At 39.0% G+C, this 25,703-nt stretch overlaps 1 protein-coding gene across 2 annotated transcripts in view; it reads left to right on the top strand.

The window, feature by feature from the left end:
* sgcd (sarcoglycan, delta (dystrophin-associated glycoprotein)) overlaps nucleotides 1-25,703 on the top strand; it is a 904,731-nt gene that overhangs the window by 712,560 nt on the left and 166,468 nt on the right. For both annotated transcript variants that reach the window (XM_051933847.1, XM_028814479.2), the window contains one exon: nucleotides 3,149-3,250. In XM_051933847.1, coding sequence (XP_051789807.1) covers nucleotides 3,149-3,250 — 102 coding nt within the window. The remainder of the gene's footprint in view (nucleotides 1-3,148; nucleotides 3,251-25,703) is intronic.

The following is a 25,703-nucleotide window of genomic DNA, read 5'->3' as shown; positions in this document are numbered from 1 at the left end:
TGAAATATTCTCTTTAAGTGTTCTCAAACGTGGCATTGACTAATTGATTGCATAAATAAAAGTAGTTTTTTTTTCTGAGTTACTGACAATTTACTGATAAATGGCACACTTGGCTGTACATTTAAGAACATCTCCACTTAATAAGAAGCAATAAGTAAGAGCTACTTAGCCAGTAGAGCTCTGTATTAACTTGTTTGACAAAACTTCACACTGTGTGTTTATTATAACGTATAGTTTTGCTGTATTATATAGTGATTACATGCCTTTGTGCAGTATACTTTAGTTTAACCCTATTACTCTAGCTAAATGTTTATCCTTTTTTTGTTTAGTTAGTATAACTATCTGATGTCACCAGAGTATACACCGATATGTTACATGTGGATCAGCCATTCAAGTTAGAATTTCACCCTGTTCTCCACACAACTTAAAGTAAACATTTCAAATTGTTCCTGCATACCTGATTGTGCACTTATCAATGCTGGACTTGAGTAATAAAGTCTTGTTGCACTCTGTTTAGTAACTGCATTGTAACTACCTTGTAGTAAGCGCAGCGTTTCTCAAATTTTAAGTATTTGCGACCCGAGTTTTCATAACAGCTTTAATCGTGCCCCCTAACGTTTTTTTGAACGGAGTCCACTAATACCAATTTGTTCTTTTTTAATTAATGATATATCATAGATGCATATTTTATTATACCTACTTAATTTTTATCGACATTTATCTAACTCTATATTTATTTTTCTAGTATCAGAATGTAGTTTAAGTTAATTTGTTTTGTTTTCAATAGATGTATTTTTCATATTTTCGATTCTTGTTTTCTTTTTTTCACATCTTTGCCCCCCTTTTTGTTACTTCACGCCCCCCTAGGGGGGCCAGCCCCACAGTTTGAGAACCACTATAGTAAGGAGCACATAATGTGAAGTGTTACCCATTGTTAGGTGTGTTTCCATAAAATGCTAACCTACTATCTGTCTGTATGTCCGCATGAAACAATTTCGATGCCAGTGGACCAATTTTGTTTAAATGTTGTGCACTTCTTCTTCAAAATAAAATTTGTTGTGAAGATTCAATTTTCTATGTAATATTTCAAATAAAACACACATCACAAAAGTTTTGAAATTTTAAATCCTCCCATTTAAAAAACATTAGTGAAGTTTCTATATCATCTGTTTGTCATGTTTGATGTGATTTGCTCACATTCAGATTTTTTCTTTTGAAAGAGATTTTTTAGAATGGAAATGTATCTGGAAATATGGGTTGTAATGAGAGAGAAGAAACAACATAAAAGTTTGGGGATTCTTCCCCGTATAGTGTTGGTTTTGGACAAAAAAATTCAAACAGTGAGTAGAAACAAAGCACTGAGTCATAATATAGACTGAATATTAAATAAAGTGCTCCATCTTTATAGTTGAGGGAAAGGAAGAGGTGTGTCTTCAGGTGGAAGTGAGGTCAATAGTGTCGTGAAATGCTGCCGGAAGTGGGAGGAGATTTAGGCGGGTCTGTCATCTGGAGGTCTGCAAGAGAGGGAGAAGAGGCATTAGTACAATGAATTAACCCCACACTCTGTGTTTTACTTCCACTTAAGTCCTTCGACTGCTTCCCATGCGCACGGTGTGTGACAGGGTACTTTTCTGTATGGTTTCCTTGTAATAAAATGTTACTGGAATATAATCATTAATTAATTTGTGGTGCCACAACGTAATTTTATTCTGTATTTAGATGCCGTCATGTTGTTATTCCCGTTGCCGACATGCGCAACATTAGCGCGTCAAATCTAGTGCAAAGATTCGCTCTGTATCTATTATTTGGATAAAAGCACTATCAAACGTGCCATGTAATTCCTTCTCGAATTTCTCGTTCCCCATCTTATTGTTTTCATCTCTGCTTTTGATTTCTGGTTAATAATTAGGCTTCAGTGCAAAAAAAGTTTAATCTTTAAGGTTTCAACCCACTTCTGGTTTTAGACTACGTTTCAACTCTTGGTTCTCTTCATGCAAAGGATATCATTTAAGCCAAGGGTCCTCCGATTGTTTTGCTTTAGTTTCTTTTTTGTGTCTTTCTTGTTTATTTTTGATGCTTTAATTACTTTTGTTTTTATATATATTGTTATTTTTTATTATTTGTCTTGTTTTGTATTACAAATCTGTATTATTTTATTTAGCTTCTATGTGTGTAGCTTTGTTCTGCTGTGTTCCTTATATTTTGTGGGTGGATCCCCAAGAGGTAGGGACGACCGGCTCCCTTTATATTCAGGCTTGACCATTAAATCCTTGTGGTTTGCTTGAACGCACTCTGGTGGACGCACTTTGGTGGTTCTTGGTAGTATTGTGTTTTCTTGGATTATGGCCCTTGTGTTCGATTTATTTTGCTCTCTTACTTGGATTGTTCTAGTAGATTTGCCTCATTTTCCTTAGATTGCCTTTTTTTGCAACTCCTTTTTTTGCTCTTTAAAAACCTTGGTTATATTTTGCTCTTTTTAAATAAGCATTCTATAAACATTTACTTTTATAAAGATTATTTGTAGACTTGTCTCTACTCCAGCCAGAGTTTTCATGGTTCTCCCTCTGGTGAGACATACTTCAAGGTTTTTTAAGACTCTTTGCTAGTGTTTTGAATTAAGAAGCCTGAACTCCCTCCTTAGACTTTGTTAAGCCTGAAGCCCCCTGTTTTCTTGGGGTCAGGCTTGCCTTGAGGTGAGATTTGTTTTGTGGGTTATTTTGGAGACCTCACCCCTTTGTTAGTTAACAAAACTAAAACAAAGAAGCATTCTGTGCAATATTGAATATTGAATAATTCAAACTGTGTTTCAGAATTTGTTTTACATTTACCTTGAGCGAGGTTAGTTCATTATATGGGTCTGTACTTAAGTAAATAAAGAAAAAATAAAAATTCTCAAGTTTGAAGAAAGTTCTCAAAAATACTCAAACAGACTTGAATGTTTCACCATGGACATCTTTTCTAACCTTTTTGAGAGCACACAGAAAGAATGAAACCGAGTAAAAAATAAATAAAAGTTACTGTAAATCTCTGCCATCTCATTTATAAGAATGTGCCCACTTTTCTGTTGCCCTACCTTGGTTTAAGGATTACTCATATTTTAATTGGCTCTATATTTGTTTTTATTTACTTTTTTTATTTTACTTTACAGGATGGCATGGGTCACCTGAGAATTACAGAGAAAGGTCTGACACTAGAAGGGGATTCAGAATTCCTTAAACCTCTTTACGCCAAAGAAATTCAGTCCAGACCAGTAAGTACAAAGTATCAGTCTGTTTAAAAGGAATGAACAATACATATTTCTATATATACTCTTTTAGCAAATTCTTAGGAACACTACACTAATACTGGGTATACTTGCTCTCAAAACAGCCTTAATTCTTCATAGCATGGATTGCACAAGATGTTGAAAAGTTTCCTTTTTTGAGATTCTGGTCCATGTTGACATGATTGCATCACACAGTTTCTGCAGATTTGTCAGTTGTACATTCACTCTACCACTCTCCAGTTATACCACATACCAAAGATGTTCGGATCTGGTGACTAGGAAAACCATTGAAGAACACTGAACTCATCGGCATGTTCATGAAACCAGTTTGAGACAAAGTTTACTTTGTGACTTGGTGCATTATCATGCTGAAGTAGTCATTAGAAGATAGCTAAATGGTGGCTATGAAGGGATATAGTACATGATCAGCAACAATACTCAGATAGGCCATGGCATTCAAGTGATGATTAATTGGTATTAACAGGCCCAAAGTGTGCCAAGACAACATTCTCCATACCATTACCCCACCATCACCAGCCTGGACTGTTGACACAAGGCATGCTGGGCGCATAGATTCATGCTATACACCACATTCCTTCTGTGTGCCAAAGTAGAAATCGAGATTCATCATCCCAGCCTTCAGTTGTCCAGTTTTGGTGAGCCTGTGCTTAGCTTTCTGTCCATGGCTAACAGGAGTGGAACCCAACGAGGTCTTGTGCTGTTGTAGCCTGTTGGCTGCAAGTTTCAGCGAGTTGTGCATTTTGAGATGCCTTTCTGCTCACCACAGTAGTACACAGGGGTTCTCTAAGTTGCTGTAGCCTTTCTACCAGCTTAAACCAGTCTGACAGTTCTCCTTTTACCTCCCTCATTATCAAGGAGTTTCTGTGCACTGATTATTGGTTTTTGTTTTGCACACCACTTTGAGTAAACTAGACACTGTTGTGTAGGAAAATCCCAGGAGACCAGCAGTTACAGGAATATTTAAACTAACCCGTCTGGGACCAATAATTTGCCATGGTTTAAATCAATCACATGATTGGCTGATTAGATAATGAATGGATGGATGGATAAGCAGGTGTACAGGTGTTCCTAATAATTTGCTTAGTGAATGTAAATTCCCTTCTGATATATTGATAAGTCTTGTTATATGTAATTATTTTAATATTATATTTGTAAGGATGTTAACTATAGTAGTAATAACTAAATGTTAACTGTATTTATTGATCTCATAAGTGTGTGTTTAACAACCATAAACTGAACTGAGGTGAGCGCCTATATTTAACTAATGCATTGCCTTAAATCCTCAAACCTTGAAAAATGGACATTTTGTCACTGCCATCTTTTTTATAATATCCTTCTGAGGTTCATAGGTCAGATTGAGCCAGCCAAAGTGCTTACAAAGTAAGGTGTGCCCTAGGTTAGTTGCCAAACAAGCAAATTGTTCAGGTATGAGCACCACATTGCAAACAAAGAATGCATTTGAATCCTGGCCAGATCATTGGATTTGTGGAGTTTGCATGTTCTCCCAATGTCCATTTTTATCTTCAGATATTCTAATATTCTTCCCACTTGTGGTTATAATAGTGTGCCCCATAATGGCTTTATGCCCCATCTTGGGTTATTTCCAGTATTGTGCCCTGTGCCATCAGTACAGAAAAAAGGACAAACTGAACAGGAAGAGAAACATCTTTCTATTATAAAAAAAAAAATCCTGGAAAGCAATGCGACGATACGTGATCTTCTCGGAAGTTCTCGGAAGACATTTAAAAGACCCGCGAGACAAAAGAGTCTTTCCATGGAGCGTCTCGCGGGGACCGTAAACATGAGACTTGGTGCCAAGAGATTGTCCCAGGGCCGTAGCAAAAAGGAAAGCGGCTGTACAGGCTTTAAAAAGATCGACGGGCAGTGCAACAGCAGCTACCCCAACCGAACACGAGCAGCGTTATACATCCTGCAAGAAAGAATTCAACCACGCCTGGGGCCAGAAATGAAAGACAGGTATTGCTTTTACAATGTCACGCAAGACCAGGCAGTGAGCCATCATTTAAAACAAGTCAACAGACCTCTAAGCTAGCAGTTGTTGGATTGCTTTTGGCAGACAAGCATCATGTGCTCGGAGCTTTTAAAACAACGACATGCGACAGGCAGAAGAGGCGGCTAACAAGCAGCAAAAAGACAGCAAATGATCCAAAGGCATATCCTAGCATACATTCAGCCGCAACACCCTTCACAACACGAGTAGTATTATACGTCTGGCAAGAAAGAGATGTAACCACGCGTGGGGCAGGAAATAAAGAAACAAGTATTGTTTTTACAGAAGTTTTTAAAGTAAAAGTGAAAATAATGCATATGTAACAATTCCTAAGAAAATAACAATCTGTTTAAATTGTAGATTGCCTGCCTAAGGTAAAGTCATCCCTGATGAATGGGGACGTGGGAATGAGGGGTCTTTTCATCGGATTAGCGCTAGTTCAGATGTGGAATGGCAAAATGGGGGAGGCAGCTTAATGAATGAGGTCTCCAAGACTTAAAACAAATCTAAATCATATTATGTGATATCATCTAATGTGAAATTCTACTCCGTACTTCTAGAATTTTTATACTGTATTGAGGATTTATTCTGTTCTATGTATTGTACTGTATTGTATTGCTCCCCTGACACCCACTGAACGCCCAACCTACCTGGAAAGGGGTCTCTCTTTGAACTGCCTTTCCCAAAATTTCTTCCATTTTTTCCCTACAAGGGTTTTTTTTTTGGGAGTTTTTTCTGGTCTTCTTGGAGGGTCAAGGCTGGGGGGCTGTCAGGAGGCAGGGCCTGTTAAAGCCCATTGCAGCACTTCTTGTGTGATTTTGGGCTATATAAAAAATAAATTGTATTGTATTGTATATCCGGTAGACTAAACACGGGGGTAGGCGAGCGAAGCGAGCAGGGGGCAGAGCCCCCTAGTAAGAAAACAAGAAAAACAGTGGATACTGAAAATCTGTCTTATCTTTCATGTAACCCAAATCAGTAAACCAAAAATCAAAGTCAAGGCCAAAAGAGGGGTGTGAAACACTAACAAAGAATACTAACAAGCGCACACACACACAGGTTCCTTTTGATTTATCCGTAAACTCGGATGACCAGAAAATACTCTGTGCTGACCTGTCGCAGCAATAACCTTTGAGTCTCATTGTATAGCAACGCCATAATAGTTAATGTTCAAAATGTAACACGAAAACAAAATATAATTCCATAAGGAGAGCTGCAGGAGATGAGAAGTTAATTTAATACAAATATAAATCATAACACACAGTCTTTGATTTACTGTGATTCCACATTATAATTAAATGAGTTCAGAAGCTGAATATTTTTTCTGACTGATCTGAGCAATGAAAATACTAAACTGGGCAAGGGCCACTCCAGTCTACATTTCACAATGAAATTATCCAGAATGAGGCCTCTTTCATATAGGTATCTGTTTTTATATACTGTACATATGTCAACTTGTACCTAAACAGGTGTCCAACGAGGCTTAGTCAGGCTCACCAATTAGCCTTCTTATTATGTGGTAATACCCTCCGGAACTACACTGTGCCAGATTCAAATAACGGGTTTGCCATATTTTTAATAAGAAATATTGTACTGTCTCCTGCAGCTGCATGGAAAGCTATGAGGAGTAGGAGGCAGTGCTGGGGTAAAGTCTATTTCTTGGAAGGGACTGAGACACTTGCCTTGAGAGGGAAGGCTGAATTTCGGGGTGCTTAGGCACCAAAACAATAAGAGCAGTTTTAGAGTGGAAGAGAAGAGGCACACATTTAAACAGCAAAATAGAGATAAGTATTGAGGGGTTGGCGAGGGACACACAAGTTGAAGGTGGACTTGTTTTATTATTTTGGAGGTGCCCCCTTGACCAAGAAAACAGATGGTAGAAGAGCACTGTTTTTATTACGGCATCAGAAACAAATACCAGTTGGCACCTTTGGACTCACTTTAAACAATTGACTCCTGCGGCACATTCAGCAAGATTGTTGTAACAGGTTGCTGTAGATGTATATATTGTAAAGTCTAATACTACTGTATATTACATGGGTGTTGACAACCGGACAGAAGGTGACAGCTCTCCCTGTTTATCAGCTTTTCTGAATAAATAATTAAGTATGGGGTTCATCATGGCTCATACAGTAATTTGCATGCCAAGCATTATCTCCACTGCTGCCATCATAAAACAAAAGCTCTCCGAAATCTCTAATTAAGAAGTTAATTGGAGTATGAAAGATTACCTTAGCAAGTTAAAGTGATTTGTAAGACAGAAAGATGCATTAGTCCTGATTTACATTTCAGTTTCAGTACATAAGTTATGAAATTTATTTAAAAATTTGAAGGGTCATCTCTGTGCTCAGATGGGATGTGGACCTGCATTGTTTTCTAAATGAAATTGTCTTAGTAAAATAGCAATAATTTATTGACGACAACTGTGGGAAACATCTGGTGTGCGATAAATCAAAGCCTAACACAGGCTAAAAATTGATAGAACATAACTATTACGGTGTATTTATGCCAGTTACATTTTTATTGCGGTTTTAAATGACTTTATTTTAAAGCTTCTTTCTTTTTCCATTAACAGAGCTGATAGACTACCAATCAAATAAAAGCTGAGACCTGGAAAATTCTTTCAGAAAAAAGAAAATGGTCTCAAGCAGTTATTCTGTTTCCACTTTGGTTTTGCAGATAACGTTTATTATTTTAAAGTTGCCACTACACTCATCTTGACTAGCGATAAAAGTAACAGATAATACAGGATAGAGTGGTACTTTGAAACATCGCGAGACTTCCAAATAGACCTTTCAATCATTATATAATATAGACACAGAATCTGCCACTCTGGAGAGAAATAGAATAAAAGGCTTTTAACCATAGCTTATTGTTAGACCAACAATTTATTATTCCACTTTCAAATAACAAATATAACAATTCCCAAGTAGGAAAATATTCTGTGCACTATTTAATAAGTAAAGGGAGCAACATTCCTTTGATAAGGCAATAAAGTCTGGGAGCAAACCTGTGATTGTTACATTAATACAACTTGGCACACTGAGGTACCCAGCAGGCAGTGTGGCCTCATGGCATCAGACCTTAGACCACAAACTTGCACTACAGACTCACTGTGTTACCCTGAGCAACTCGCGGATAGTTCCCCGCAGATAAATCAGGACTTGATTTTACCATATAATTTCTGGTATTTTATAATGTTGATTGTATAAGTCTAACGCGGAAAACTCACGCCATTGGTCCAAGAGATTATGATATGCTAATGCCCACCTGAGAGAGTAACCACGGAGCACACAGCCTTTATTTTCTTTGTATTGTGCCTACGTGACCACACGGTAATACCCAAACTATTCCGAAGCAACGTTTACCCTGATTTGTGTTTGTAGATAAGAGCATCCCTTATCTACAATGGAGCGTTCGATCAGAAGAAAATATGAAGCTGGTTTTAAATTAAAAGTCATTGAAGTGGCGAAAGAAATTGGTAACTGCACTGCTGCAGCAAAATCCGATGTGTCTGAGAAACTGATACGAGATTGGAGGAGATGTAAAAAAAAAAATGAAGTGTTGCATTTTTGAACAGGCGTGTCGGTCAGGGTCTGATTTTATGATCGATTTTTCGGGTTTCAGGACCTGACTTATATGTGAGTATATACGGTAACTGGCCTGTTCTCCTATTGCAAAAAATGCATGCAAACAATTAGGCTACTGTATCTCTGGAACTGTAAAAGACCATGGTATGGTATTCATATATAGGAAAGTGCCACAAAACGTTATGACTGCTTTAATTTCTTTAATGTTTTCAAACCTTTAAAATGGGTGGATTGTTTTAGCTTTAGATTAGGTTAAGTACCTCTACAGATAAAAATGAGTTAGAAGATGTAAACAATTTTAAAATTTTGTTTATGATGCATTAGGATGTTGGCTTGCAATTTTCTTTGTTTAGTTCTAGCAAAACAGAAGTGCTGGTGTTTGGTTCTAAAGCTGCCAGAAACTGGCTATCTGAATGTATCTTGCTTGTTAGTACAGTATTCAGCGACTTGGGCATCTTTTTAGATTGTTATCTTTCACTTGAAACCATATTAGAAATATTTCTGGAACAGCCTTCTTTCACAGAAATATTGCAAAGCCTACAAATTGCTAACATTCCATGATGCTGAAAAAAGGCATCCATGCATTTATTACTTTGAGTTTGGATTACTGAAATGCTTTGTTTTCTGGCTGTATGTCAGTGTCACTTAATAGAACTCAGTTTGTTCAAAATGCAGCGCCTAGTGTGTTTACAGGAAACAGAAAATATGTTCATATTAATATTACCCCATTTTGTCAGCTTTATGCTGGCTTCCTGTAACATTCTGCATTTATTATTATTATTATGAAGATATTGCTGCATATGTATGAAGCTTTGCATAGTTTTGAACTTCAATATTTCAACAATCTTGGCATTTTCTATAATTCCTCCTGGTTACTTCAGTCTCAAGCAGCAGGATATCTTGTAGTCCCTTGGATAAAGAAATTCACAGCTGTAAATAAAGCATTTGCTTTATTTAGCTTTCCCAGACAGTTACAAGATTCAGACGCTTTTTCAGTGTTCAAGTCTAAGCTAAGAACATATGCTTGTTGGACAAAAAATGAATCAGCCCGGCTAAATATTATCTTAATAGCGTGTGACTCCTCCATGAGACCGAGGAACAGATGAAATTCTGTCTGGGATGGACACCATCTGTCAGTTTGTGGATGTAGACGACATCAATTTTGTATCCACTCTTCCAGCACCAGATCCTGCATTTCAGCCAGATTGATCAGATGACTTTGCCCATATTTCACTAATTTTCTATGGGATTTAAATCTGGAGAGTTTGCGAAGTAGTCAAGGTGAGAGAATGCTTTAGAATGTTCTTGTCAATCACACACAGTTCCAGGACTGTGCACATCACAATTGTCGTCTTGGAAGACTGGGGTAGCCATTTTGTGTTCACCCAGGAGATAAGCACAAAAGATAATGCAGTTTGTTTTAACACTGCTTTTTCACAATTAGTGAGTTTTTAATTAATCAAAAAAAGTTGGGACACTTGTAGGAATTGTTTGCTATCACAATACGTGAGACATGGTGACGGCGCTTACCTACAGTATAAGCAATGTTTTGCACCTGCAGTTCTGGCGATGGTTCGTGGTTGACGGAGATGTACGCTACTGCTGGAAGACCCATTGATAGGTATGCTTTGACATACCCGCAAAGTTGGCATTTTTCTCTACACTTTGATTTTTGGCATAACCAAAAGCAGTACAGTAATCCCTCCTCAATCGCGGGGGTTGCGTTCCAGAGCCACCCGCGAAATAAGAAAATCCGCGAAGTAGAAACCATATGTTTATATGGTTATTTTTATATTGTCATGCTTGGGTCACAGATTTGCGCAGAAACACAGGAGGTTGTAGAGAGACAGGAACGTTATTCAAACACTGCAAACAAACATTTGTCTCTTTTTCAAAAGTTTAAACTGTGCTCCATGACAAGACAGAGATGAAAGTTCCATCTCACAATTAAAAGAATGCAAACGTATCTTCCTCTTCAAAGGAGTGAGCATCAGGAGCAGATCACATCACAGAGATAGAGAAAAGCAAACAAATCAATAGGGCTGTTTGGCTTTTAAGTATGCGAAGCACCGCGGCACAAAGCTGTTGAAGGCGGCAGCTCACACCCCCTCCGTCAGGAGCAGAGAAAGAGAGAGAGAGATAGAGAGAGACAGAGTTTGTTTTTCAATCGAAAATCAATACGTGCCCTTCGAGCTTTTAAGTATGCGAAGCACCGTGCAGCATGTCGCTTCAGGAAGCAGCTGCACAGAAGGTAGCAACGTGAAGAATCTTTCAGCATTTTTAGATGAGCGTCCGTATCGTCTAGGTGTGCAAACAGCCCCCCTGCTCAATCCCCCTACGTCAGGATCAGAGAAAGTCAGCGCAAGAGAGAGAGAAAAGTAAGTTGGGTAGCTTCTCAGCCATCTGCCAATAGCGTCCCTTGTATGAAATCAACTGGGCAAAGCAACTGAGGAAGCATGTACCAGAAATTAAAAGACCCATTGTCCGCAGAAATCCGCGAACCAGCAAAAAATCTGCGATATATATTTAAATATGCTTACATATAAAATCCGCAATGGAGTGAAGCCGCGAAAGGCGAATCGCGATATAGCGAGGGATCACTGTAACCTCTTTTTGCTAATTATTCACATCCATGTCTGTCGTGCAACTAGTTTTTCACGGAGAAACATAAACATATGCTGCACACCACTGCTCCTTGTTCCTCTACGAACCCTGCAGGACATAAGTCAGTATTTGCAAGACAGTCTTCATATTGGGATGCCCTCTGTTGGTGTTTGAATTGTGTATCATCTCTTACACAGGCAGGGACTTATTTTTTGTCTGGTGAGCTTTTTTATTTTAATCAAGCCTATAACTAAATCTTTAAAATTCACAATGAAATCTACACTCCTGTTTGAACTTTCTCTCTTCTTTGTAAGTTGCTACTGTTTTTTTAATCATATTATCTTAATTTGTGTTAATAATGTTGCCAACTTTACTTTGCTCATTAATTATCTGGTTCTGGTGTTCACTACCTTCCTAGTCACTGACATGTTAGATCTCTTCCTTAGGGTTTGAGTCCCATAGATCTGTAAAACTGCTTTGTGTCAATACTTATTGTTAAATGTGCTAAATAAATGATTGATTGATTAAAGATGTTGTTATGAGGTGCTAACACTTTATGAATGTAATTGTATGACATTTAAATGGATGAACTATGGTGTCCATTTTATGTCATCCTCCTTCCTGCAACAATACGCCATCCTTCCTCTTCTAAAACTCCCTCCTTCTTCCAAACTTCTTTCAAAACTGAATCTGTCCTCCAGCTTCCGACAAAACATTCTCTTTCCTGCCTCCGACCTCCACCAAAATGTCTCAGACACAAAAATGAGAAAAACACAAGCTGGACACTTCAGAAAGGGGCATGGTAGCCATGAGCTGTTCCTGTGATGATGGCAGTTAATCCTCCCAGTCATTAGAAAGAAGATACACGTCTGTCCATCATTATTTGAAGCAACGCATTCCTCTTTGTGTCTGAGTATGAGTGCGGGTGTGGGTGTGATTGGGCTCTGCTATGGATGCGCACCCTGTCCAGGGACATGCCACATTGGGTAAAGCGGGCTTGACAATATTATGTTCATTTAATAGGTATCTCTTCCTTATGACTCAGAATTTGATATTTGGGTTAAAAAATGAAGGATTGATTGACATTTTCCATTTGCTATTCTCTCATAAAAATGTAAATTATTGCAGCATGTTGTAAAAGATGCTGCATATGATTGTGTCTGCTGTAAAAGATGCTACATTAAACATATCATTTTAAAGTACAATGATGCATTTTGATAGTATTTTAATAATTTAGAAGAAAATGCACAATGTACTACTCTAATGTTATCCATCCATCCATCCATCCATCCATTATCCAACCTGCTATATCCTAACTACAGGGTCACGGGGGTCTGCTGGAGCCAATCTCAGCCAGCACAGGGTGCAAGGCAGGAAACAGACCCCGGGCAGGGTGCACACACACACACACACCCACAGACTAGGGACAATTTAGGATCGCCAATGCACCTAACCTGCATGTCTTTTGACTGTGGGAGGAAACCCATGCAGACACGGGGAGAACATACAAACTCCACGCAGGGAGGACCTGGGAAGCGAACTTGGGACTCCTAACTGCAAGACAGCAGCGCTACCCACTGCGCCACCATGCCACCCCTACTCTAATTTTAAATGACAGAAAAAAGAAAATAATGCTTTACATGCCATTTTGCACTTTAATCATTTTTGATTTGCAAAAAACAGATTATAAAAATGCAGGTTGCAAATAACATTATATCAGCAAAATGCTATAAACTGTTCTGAAGTTGAGTAATGTGCCATCACAAATGAGCTGAGTAAGAGTAAGAATGCAGTAAATGGCAGCAAATATTAGAAATCACCAATCAGCAGATGCTACAGAAGCAACTTGGGAAAGCTTCCCTCTGTAAAGAAACATTTTTAATCATTCCAGAAAATGTGAAGCTCCTCAAGAGAAGGTTCACCATATGCAATGTGGAAACGTTGTGTCTTCTTCTGGGCTCTGATAAGAGGCAAAAAAGAGAGCTTCAAAGACATATCAGAAGAGAAATGATAGAATTGGCATCACAAGGCTGAATCAGACAAGCACCCTTGGGCTGAAAGATTAAGAGGCCGGCATCTGACATTCCCAGCTTTCACATCAGTGTAATAAATCAGCAAGTCAGGGACACTGGTCATCTGTAATTTTCCGACATGAAATTGATCCTGTACCAGCCAGGGAGCCATTGAACTTGAGCCAAGCAGAGGTTAATGAAATTGAGATTTTTTTTTGTACTACATGTGATGTGTTGGTGTGCCAATCTAGAAGAGGAATCTACAACGGTGTTATTTCTAAGGCTGAAGGAATGTTATTTATTAACTGTGAGTTTTAAAAGTGACATCAGTATCTCAATAAAGAAGAGCATGTAAAGATCTTGGAGTGGAGTTAACACTCTTTGGGGTGTATCAGAGCCCTTGAAACATTCACTGCTTACTCTCCTTCTCACCTCTGACCAATTTCTTGGGCCTTTTCACTATCGATCTTATCCTTTTCATTTCAGACTCAAATTCAATCAACATATAGCAGGTTTTTAATCCCTTCTTTCAATGTAATGATTCAGACCGTAAGAATCAGTCCATTTGTGGTTGCTGTTGTCATTAAAATGAAAGGTCAAGCTCTTATAATCAAGAAAAAAGAAAACTGCCATTAAACCTACCAACATGCACTTCAGAACAGGTCATCCACCTGAAGCTAAACATGTTTGGGCCCGGCCAGTACTTGGATGGGGGGCCATCTCGAAAAAGCTTGGGTTGCTGCTGGAAGAGGTGTTGGTGACGCCAGCAGAGGGCGCTTACCCTGTGGTCTGAATGTGCCCCAGTGCATTAATAGGGATACTGTGCTGTAAAAATCTCTTTGTAAGAGACGTAGCTGAGGTCCTGACTCTCTGTGATCATAAATGATCCCGGGGTATCCTTCGTAAACAGCAAGATGTTTCCTGATGTTCAGGCTAAGTTGCCTCCCATGGCGCGGGCGGCACGGTGGCGCAGTGGGTAGCGCTGCTGCCTCGCAGTTGGGAGACCTGGGGACCTGGGTTCGCTTCCCAGGTCCTCCCTGCATGGAGTTTGCATGTTCTCCCCGTGTCTGCGTGGGTTTCCTCCCACTGTCCAAAGACATGCAGGTTAGGTGGATTGGCGATTCTAAATTGGCCCTAGTGTGTGCTTGGTGTGTGGGTGTGTTTGTGTGTGTCCTGCGGTGGGTTGGTACCCTGCCCAGGATTGGTTCCTGCCTTGTGCCCTGTGTTGGCTGGGATTGGCTCCAGCAGACCCCCGTGACCCTGTGTTAGGATTCAGCGGGTTGGAAAATGGATGGATGGATGCCTCCCATGGCCTAGTCATTCTGCCCCCCTAATCATCTCCTGTCTTTAATTTACAATAAAACTGATATCTTAACTCTCTCTGTTCATTAAACATCCCTGGTCATCGTTACGAGAATGGTAGGGTGTCTCCCAATGTCCTGGCTAAATTACCCATCACGGCTTGGTTATCTGGTCCTTCTAATCATCTTGCATCTTCAATTGGATAACTATCTTTCTCACCACTCCAACACCTAACAGCAAATGTGTAGTGAGTGTACTGGTGCAAAAATGGCTGCTGTCCCATCATCCAGGTGGATGCTGCCCATTGGTGGTGGGTGAAATGGCTCCCCACTCACTGAAGTGGTTTGTGCTGCAAGACAATTGCATAAATTTAAAGAATTATTATTATTATTATTATTATTATTATTATTATTATTAACAAAGAGACCCCATCTAGCCTGTATAAGATTTGTCTTTTCTACTGTCTGCAAGTATATCAGATTTTTATCATATTTTAATATCACAAATGGATGTGAATCACCTTGAATAACTAGATAAGACGACACTGTGGTCTGAACGTACACCAGAATGACATTCCTATATCATTAAAGTAATTGCTACAAATTTTTCTAAGCTAGTGAATATTTGGAGGAATATTTTCAACAAATAAATAAAGAAAGAAAGAAATATGCAAATAAAAAAAAAAAACGTGGCTCTGAGGGTAAGGATCTGTGCTGGTATCCAGAAGGTTGCCGGTTCGAATCCCTGTCACTGCCAAAAGAGATCCTACTCTGCTGGGCCCTTGAGCAAGACCCTTAACCTGTAATTGCTCCAGGGGTGCTGTACAATGGCTGACCCTGCGCTCTGACCCCAAGGGGTATGCGAAAACTAACAAATTCCTAATACAAGAAATTGTATAAGGCGAAATAAAGAACAAAAAAAATTTAAAAAAATAATGAAATGTGTAAAAATGTGTTTCTGTTGCTTATTTATTTATGTGTTTGTTTAATTATTCCTTCATTTATTTATTTTAGTGACATCGCACGTAATGAAATGAAAATTGCCATTTTTACTTGTCAAAGTTGACATGGTGGGCTCTAACAAGAAATGTGCTTTAAATGAAGAATCATCAGTAGAATGCATGTAAATCTCTGACATTTATGGGCAGAGACACCCCCCATGTCAGATGCAGACTTCTGAGAGGAGGATGAATTCAGGGATTCAAGAAGTAAAGTAGTTGCTTCATGCAGCAATTCTGGCCAGTGTTTTTTGCACTCAACTGCCATGGACACATACAATCACAACTTTGAGCAGATACTTTGCTTGCCTTGGGAATCCTTTGCTTATAGGCATGTGCAAAGTTGTGACTGTAAGTGCACCCTCTATAGACTATCACCAATCAAAACACAGTATTTTTGTATGTATTTATTTAATTTTGTCCAAAACATTCCTCCATAAGTAACAGCTTTAAAGAAAAAAGCAAAGTAATTTGAATGTTGTCTCACCTCAATTTCAGAAGCTTCAGCCTCAGACTCAAGTATAGGGTTAGGATGAACATGCAAATAACGTATTCAGTATTTTACATTGCTTGTGTACCCCAGAGGTTCAATTCATATCCAAGAGGCATACATGTTTTATATTGTAATCCATGCTTTATTATATGTTGGTGGGTAATTCGTTAAAACCTACTGTATTTTGGCAAAATTCACAGACCTTAATTGGGCAAAAAATGAAATGTGTATAGCATGAAGCATAGAATGTGTCAAGGAAGAGACCATATTTAAAAAGAAACACCCACACTGGTCAATGGAAAACCCCTCCAAGTGTCAGTGTGTGTAGACAGGGAGCCGGCAGCGATCAGTAAGCCCACTTTTTCACTGTAGTAAATGAAACGTGGTGATGGACTTGCAGGAAATCAGTTAAATTCTCCTAATTTTTTTTCTTATGACCTGTTGTACTTCCAAGGACCTCATGCATAACGCTGTGCGTAGAATTCACACTAAAACATGGCATACGAACAAAAGTCGAAATGTGCGTATGCACAAAAAAATTCAGATGCACAAAACCATGCATAAGCCAACTTCCACGTTCTTCCGCTCAGTGTGAAATGTACGCTTGTGCACATACCTGCCGCACCATCCCATCTCCTCCTAGAATTAGGCCTCTTTGAATATGCAAATCAATATAAATATTCCCTTAAGTACAACGTTCTGTGAAAAGACAGTGGCAAAAACACGGGAAAAAAAGAAGAATTTCAGCGAATGTCAAGTGGAGGTAATGAAAAACGTATTGTTTGTTGGTTTAAGCAGTTGTACAAACAACAAAAGGAAGCTGATCAAAAGTTCAAATTCAGAAAGTCGCACAGCGCCCGAAATAAAAAAGAAGTCAGATATCAAAGTCGCTGTGAAAAGGCAAGTCGTAGCCCACCATCTGAGAGTCATATGGAACCTTATTAGGGTACAGAGAAAAGAAAAAAAATTAGAGACACTGTGGAAAAAAAGCTTGAAATGTCAATTTTAATCTTGAAATTTCCACTTTAATCACATAGTTTATTTTGTCATTAAAGTAGAAAGTCATAAACTTCATCTTAAAATCTTTTGATTTAATAGATTCTCAAATACCATTGTAACTAAAGTAGCACAATAAATGCTTCGGATTCTGTGTGTTCTTCTATGTGCTCTATGTATGTGAATCACTACTTGCTTTTTAAATGGGCTTTCTCTTATGCTGACAGGTCACAGAATACATTACATTCATGATATTACAGCTCTCTGAACAATTTAAATACTAAAATGTATGCTTGAAATCATTTTCATGATGAAATGAATTAAAGCATGTATTTAACATAGGGCCACAGTGGCGTAGGGGTAGTGATGAGCTGGCGCCCCATCCAGAGATTTTTCCTGCCTCCCGCAAGATGCTTGCTGTGCTGTGCGAGACCCTCGATGAAATAATTTATTGCAGCAGTAATGTCTCTTTCAAACGTACTAATCTCCGATTCCTGTCCTTCCTTTTTTTCTCCAAGTAACCAATCACCACACAATCAGCTCTTTAATAAAAGTCAAGCCATCTGTAAGCTTAGAACTCCAATTCTTCAAAACCTTTAAGGAACATTGAAATATCTTCACAGTAGATATTTAATTATTCCATCCATCTATCCATCCAGGGTCGCGCCAGTCCCAACAAGCATGCAGCGCGAGGCAGGAGCAATCTCTGAACGGGACACCAGTTCATCGCTAGCACTATCCACTGTGTCCAGACGTTTAACAGCATACATTATTTAAATGAAGTTAAAAATGTATCTGTATAATGTAATATATACTGCATTTCATCTTAAAAATTATATCAAGAGCTCCAAGAAGAGAACTCGTCATCATCTATAAATACGTGCTCTCTTCTGTTGTATTGAATTGAATTCCTTTATTGTTATTGTATGGTACAATGACATTTAATATGCAAATCCTCCATTAACTTACTTTCCTTTAAAATGGTAAAATAACAACAATAATAATAATAACAATAATATGATAAAAAAGCAATGAAAAATATACAATATGAAAGCATAAGTGGCTCAGGTTGTGCAATATTACAACTGTAATGCAAGTTTACAGTGAGATAATTGTACTTAAAAAGGAGCACTTGAGGAGTTCTTGGGATGAAACTGTTTCTGATTCGTGAGGTCAGTACAGGAAAGGCTCTGAAGCGTTTGCTGAATGAGAGAGGTTCAAATAGACTGTGCGCAGCATGGCTGAGACAGCGTGTGCTAGTTGCTGTACCACGATAATTCTGTCAGCTCTTGACACAATCTGCCGTAGAGCTTTCTGATCAGCTGCTGTAGAGCTGTGATTCCACACTCAGATACACTGGGTTAAAATACTCAGTGGTGCACTGAGAGTAACAACGCTAAAACAGCTATGGTATTTGGAATAGTTTGGCCATTCCGTGCATTATTATATTGTTACAAGTTATTTACAATCAGATGCCTTAAGCTAAAAAAACAATATGTGGTTAATCTCAGTGTATTTGATAAAGCTGTGTGAGGTATGTGAATCAAATAAAAAAAGGTAAACCACACAGGAACTGTAGCACTGCTTTGATGCTGGATGCCGCCAGTTTGCAAAACTGAGCCGAAAACTTGCGTACACAATGGTTTGAGCTGGCGTGAGAATGTGTGTGGCTTTACGCCAAGTTTAGTTTTTATACATTGGGACGTGAGCGTGGAAACGGGCATACACAACATTTTTGTGCATTCACTCTATTTATACATGAGACCCCAAGTGTCCAGCTGTTATGATTGATGTTTTTATTTAATTTGTTGGGCTTTTCCTTAGCTGAAAGAAAAGACACACTTATGCATCTTTTCCTGGGTTTTCTTGCTAAGAGAATCCATTTATCATGTTCTGTTTGGTTTGGAGAATTAGTTTACAAGTTGTTTATTTTTCACATCCTTTTTGATACCAGTTTGTTATGTGATGGGAGCTGCCATTTTGAGGGTTTCATGTAGCCCGTTATCATGGTAATGCATCCTGTGATGCACCAGGATTGCACCGGATTGTGTGACATTGACATCATCGGCCTGACCATATAAAGGTCACCTTGCATAATCCCAATTTGTCCGAGATCATGCTTCATTTTTTTCAGATTTGAGATTACATGCTTCATTCTTTGCAATTTCTGACAATGATTTTTGCTTGAGTTTAAGACAATTGATTTATGGATTAATTTTGATGGGTTTTGGTGATAGATATTCTTGGCTCCTTGTTTTGACCAACACTCTGGTTTTATTGCAGTCACATTTATAAATCTATACTGGCTCACCTTCAGTCAGTACACTTAACATTAACATGATGCTTTAATGTTGCATGATGGTAGGAATAGCCACTAAGTCCAAGTGTTGCACAACAACAGCCAATTTTACTGTTTCAGTCTGGGTGGTCACAAAGGTTGTCAGTTCTTGTCATTAATTTTTGGAAATCAGACTATATTTTGCCATTTGTGATTTATTAACTGTTTCTTATGACATTTGGAACATGTCAATTTTTTATTTTATTGATTTTTTAATTTACACTTCAGTGAAAAAGACATAAAGCAGTCAAGCATGCAATCAACACTAAATAAGCATACAATCAACACTACATTCTATACATTTAAAGTATATTGCATATCAGTTCTATTACAGCCATCATCTACCCAATTTGGACAGCTAAGTGATTAGAGGAGTCAGAATGAAGTAGACCCTTTTAAATACTGAGAGCTTTACAGAGACCGGCTTGTTTATTTCAGAACAATACTAATAAATTCCTTTCACATTTTGTAGGAATGTGATTAGCTTTCTAATTTTCATTGAAATAATTTTTCCACAGAGGTATGCAGGTTGGATTAGGGTCTGTCTAACTTATTAAAATAAAAAATGACTGGATAATGTTACTCTGAATAATGCCTTTAGAGAATCTGAAATAATTGTGATTCCAAAACTGCTTTACAAATTAGCAAAGATTTTTTTCACAATATAATGTACGTGTATATATCTTGTGGATGGCTGTTTTCTGGTAATTATCTGAGATTCTAATTAAAAGGTCTTATTCCCTATAAGTCTGGAGATTGAGTCTACTTTTCCATCATACATATACAGTATACTGTAGTTCACCAACAGAACATTTAGGTTTTTTAGTATGGTGATGGTGCTGTGTTTGTTAGTTGCTAGTTGCATAGGCATGTACTCACATCTGAATATGTAGGGAAGCTGTGTGTTTGCTTCTTTTCCTAGATCAGCATTGTATGTCTGCTAAGAATGTTTGTTCAGTGTACTGCTTTTGTACTGTATGTCCATGCTACAATTAAAAACTGGCAACAGAGTGGAACATTTTATGACTTCAGATTTTTTTCTATATATTCACATAGGAGACATAATATTATTTGACCCTGTAAGACGCTAGGGGTTGCTGTTGCCCTGTTAACTTCAACAGACAGATGCTCAGGACACACAGTAAAAGCACTAAGAAGGTATTTAATTATTTTCTTCTCAATAATAGTGCCCTCAAAACACCACATCCACAATAACACAGGTAATTCACTTGTCACAACAATACTCTCAATTCTCTCCTCCACACCTCCCAGCAAGCTTTGTCCACCTCCACCCGACACTGGCTTGCTTCAGCGGTCCTTTATATAGTTCTTGACCCCAAACTGCTTCTGGTCTTCCTCCCACGTGATTTCCCAGCACTTCCAGGTCAGATGGAGAATTCAGGTTTTAATCAGCCTGGAAATACTTTGGGGCTTTCGTCGTCATAATCCATTAGTACTTCCGGGCTACAAGAGAAGCATGACTCCTCATGTCCTTTCACAGCTCCCCCTGGTGGCACCCACGGCACCCAACAGGGCTGAGAAACCGAACTCCAAGTCCCAGGATGCCCTGTGGGAATTCGGGGCACCGCTGCATTCCGGGGGAGCTGCCATCTAGCGTTTTGGGGGAGGCAGTATCCACAAATAGCTGCCTTTCCCCATCCTTCCATCTCCGGAGCATCCAAGCCGGTCTGAGCTGCCGGCCGTCGGTCACAACCCATATACTATGCAATCAATCCAATATGTCAAAATCATATGTCGGCCGTGACTTGATCTGCTAAAGCCTTTTATGTTAGGTGTTTGCCAACTGGTTACACCAAGATTATTATGATTAACATTTTTCTTTATTTTTTTTGCAATCGTAGGGTTGATCTTGGAATTATATGCATTTTGTTAACCAAAGGAATTTGAAGTATTTTTAGTATTTTCTAGAAATGGACTTAAAAATTTTACATTTATTTAGTGTTAACTCCATAGGACCATTTTGTTCTATTAGGAGGGGTCATGTTAGAGTGGCCATGTCGGCAGTTGCTAAGGATAAATTTAGTGTTGGTGTGCATATCTTTAGTATGCAACTATTCCGATTGTGTTAGGAAGTTTGGTTTTCAGTAAGTGCTTTTGAACTTAAGCAAATCGGTTGGACTTTTTTCAGCAACAATCTTGACTCAATATTGACTATGCCTCATCTTCCAATCTTCTTCTTTTGGCTGCTACCATTAGGGGGTTGCCACAGAGGATCATCTTCTTCCATATCGTTCTGTCTTCTGCATCTTGCTCTGATTTCCAATCCTTTTCATTAAAATCCTTACTGTCTCTTTCTGAGATTGAACAAACAGAGGAGAGAGGGCACACAAATCATCCACTCTGACTCCAGATCTTCTAGAGCAGTGGTCCCCAACCTTTTGACAACAATGACCACTTTACTAGAAGCAAATTTTTCCAGGGACCGGTTGTGGTTGTGGGGTGACAATTCGAGGCGGGTTCATAGGGCAGTTTTATACACAATTTACATTACATTTCTATTATTATTAAGTTATATTAATAATAAAACTTTTAATTGTTATAACTGTTATAATATCGTAATAGAAATTATACAACTTACCATAATGCAGAATCAGTAGGAGGCCTGAGCTTGTGTTCCTGCAACCAGACGATCCCATTTGGGGACGATGGAAGACAGTGACACACAAAGTGTGTTGCTTATGTTCAGTCTACTCCGTAATCTCGTTTTGGTTGCTCTCACTGCAGAAAACGCTGCCTCACAAAGATAGGATGTTGGAAATGGAAGCAGACTTTTCAGTGCTTTTGTGGCAACCTCAGGATATTCTGCCTTGACTTTAATCTAAAACGTATGGAGATTTGAAGTTGTCTCAAACATACTTTTAAGGCCACCATCATTTGCAGCCTCAAGCAGTTGATCCTCTTCAAGCACAGACAAAGTTGATTCACCTGGCTTATTCACAAATGGGTCACAGATCAATTCCTTACCATTTCGGGGGTCTTTTGTGGTCGGGAATAATGCTCAAACTCTATTGAAAGCTCAGATAGGTGATCATACACCAGCTGGGAGAAAGAAGGCCTTGGCTTGGTATCTTTAACAACCTCTGCTAATGTTTGAAACATATCAAAAATCCCAATGTTCACTTGTCGGCCCCATAAATCAAGTTTGGCTTTGAATGCAGCCACTTTATCTGCCAACTTGAACAACGGGTATCTTCTGTCTCTGCCCCACATGCTGCTGCTTCACCGCTGCCTCAGATTTTCCTCCTCAGGCTCCTCCAGCACTCCTCCAGCCTGGCTGGATACTGAGTCTGCAAAGTGGGTAAAGGTGGGGTGCCCTAGCGCCTGAATGCCAGTTCATATTATGAGGTTTCTGAACTCTTTTGGGATCCCCCCCACCCAACGGGAACATCATGCTGAAGTGCGTCCTGAAGCGCGATTGCTTCACAGTAGAGCTGTGAGCCTGCTGTTGCCCTGGCAACAGATAAACAGTCTTAAACAGATGTGGTGATTGCACTTCGGGATGCTCTTCGGCATGTTGTCCTGTTGACGGAGGTCCCAAGAGAGTTTAGAAACCTCACATTTTCTTGAATGAGTGCCGCATTAATAGGAGTGTTTCTTGAATGAGCATCACTGAACCACATAAAAACTGTCTTCAAATGCAGCAGTTGGCATACGTTTGCAACCCGAGATTTTTCTTCTTTTTTTGCATATAACAAAGACATATGCATTGCATTTGTCATTCCAACAGATTGCACATTACAAACATTAACACTGTTATCGTTTTTTCGTGCCTGCTATTTCTATAGGAGGGTGACAATGAGTTAAATTCCAATTGACAATGAGTTAAATTCCAATGGATGTTTTTCAAATGTTGACAAGCAATAAGCAAAAGGTATCACTGAAAACCACAGAAAACAAAAACAGCAAAAAAAAAACAGTACGAGGAAAGTTCAAAGGAAGAAAATTTTTTTTTACAATGTTTCTGTTTGGGGATCGTTGTGCAAATGTGCACAACTGAGCTGCGACCACAGATCTAACTGCTTTGTGGATGATTCATTCAAGCATTTCAAAGTCCTTTCATTGTAATGAAAGTATCTGCTGAATGTACTTCGTAGTAACGCGATTTCTATAGACTCGTGTCATATGGGGAAACTGTCAGGACCATAAAAATACTTTGTTGTAATACTCTCTCACCTCGGTCTCTCTCCTCTCTCTGCGCCGCTGCAAAGCCCCGCCCACCAAGCGTTCTGAAAAGTCTGAGTGAGTCTCCGTTGCCGGCAGTTCTCTCACAGCCCGGCTGTCAGACGGCTGCGGCCCGGTATTGGGCTATGGACCGGGGGTTGGGGACCCCTGTTCTAGAGGTAAGATGGGTTCTGGGGATGACTACGTGACATGTGCTACATACAAAGCAGATGACCAAGGACACAGATTTTAAATTGAGGATCAGAGCGAACAACTGAAGAAGCATGTTGGTAAGGTTATCATATTTTAACTACAGACATTCATAATCTAAACAGAGACAGACCGGCAATCATAGACAAGATAGCAAAAAATATATATGGCCAAATTAAAAGAACCATAGTTGAACTCTTTCAGGGCAATTGCCGATGTTTGTCGACATGTAGCCCTGAGGGCTGATGTCGGCAAACGTCAACATCCGGGTTAGAGGACGACAATCAGCTGTAAACGCTGACAAAACAAACTTTATGTTATAGTTAGACTTTTCGCTAGGAGGAATGTTAGACTCATTGACTTGACATCTAATCCCTGCGTGTGCGTGAGTAGTGTAGAATAAACAACGTCTAGAATGGCTTCAACATATGGCGAAAGAATTAAGTGAATGCACAAAGCAAAATACTCCTTGTGTATTGTTTACTTATTTTTTGCTGAATCAGACTCTGACATATTGAACTTCGATTTTGATGCAAGTAACATGGAGATTGAAAAAGAAAGACATGTACCTTCATCAACTGATCGGTGCCCCCGCTGATCGGTCCCCAGCAGATCATGCTGCTGACACGCCTACAGCAACGTTTGCCTGGGAGGACTACACAGACACTTATCAAACTCTTATTTTGATGCAAGCAATATGGAAATCAAAAACAAAAGACAGGTGCCTGCATCAGCTGATTAGCCCCCAGCTGATCATAGTGCTGAACGCTCGTGTGGCTGACACACCTATGGCAGCATTTGCTTGCGATTACTACAGGACTACAGACATATAGATCTGTGGGAGGTAAGCTGGCTACTGGAATTCATCAAATGATGCGGCGTGCTAGTGGGCACTACGGTTTACCAGCCACTCGACTACTTCAAACGTTTTTTTTTCCCAGAAAGTGTCTTTTAGCTTATGAGTGACGAGACAAGGAGGAATTTGATAAGTATGTGAATTTACATACTGTAGAGGCTTATGGAACATAAAGCAGAGTGACATTTGTCATAAATAAGTATTTTATGTTGATTTATGTGTGAAACCACTGCTTTTGTGTGCTTTTTAGAAAACCGAGCTTTTTGGAAAAATATTCAGCACTGGGACAAAAAGGAAAAAAAAAGTAATTAGCCCTAAAAGAGTTAAAAACCTGGAATGAAATTATAAACTTAAATCAAACTGCAATCCAAACTTTAAGAACAAGGTCAAAAGTTACTACTAAGAAAGCACAAAACACTTAACAACAACACTTAACTTCCTCAATGTTTGTCCCCTGCCCCTCCATCTTGTAACTGTTGCATAAAAGGTACTGCTTTGCAATAGCCACAGATATATGGGACTAGAAGATCCAGTCCATTCCTGACATGAGCTCTCCTTCAGAGGATAGAATGCGTCAGGGCTCTCCATCCTGTCCAGTTCAACACCTTTCACTGAAATCTAACTCCTAAGTGGCCCTTCAGAAATTATTACATACTTTAGTGACTGCTAGCCAATTGTCCGCTCTTTAAGTATCACTGACTTAGAAAAGTACATATATAGGGAGATGTAACAGATTAGCAAAAAATGAGAACATGTAAGACCACAGCAAATATGTTTAAGTATCAATATTTACAATACGGTCAAAAGAATGTGGAAATGACCGAGT

The sequence above is a fragment of the Erpetoichthys calabaricus genome, chromosome 11, assembly GCF_900747795.2.
Source record: "Erpetoichthys calabaricus chromosome 11, fErpCal1.3, whole genome shotgun sequence".
Lineage (NCBI taxonomy): Eukaryota > Metazoa > Chordata > Cladistia > Polypteriformes > Polypteridae > Erpetoichthys > Erpetoichthys calabaricus.
This window is presented reverse-complemented; position numbering and strand designations above follow the sequence as displayed.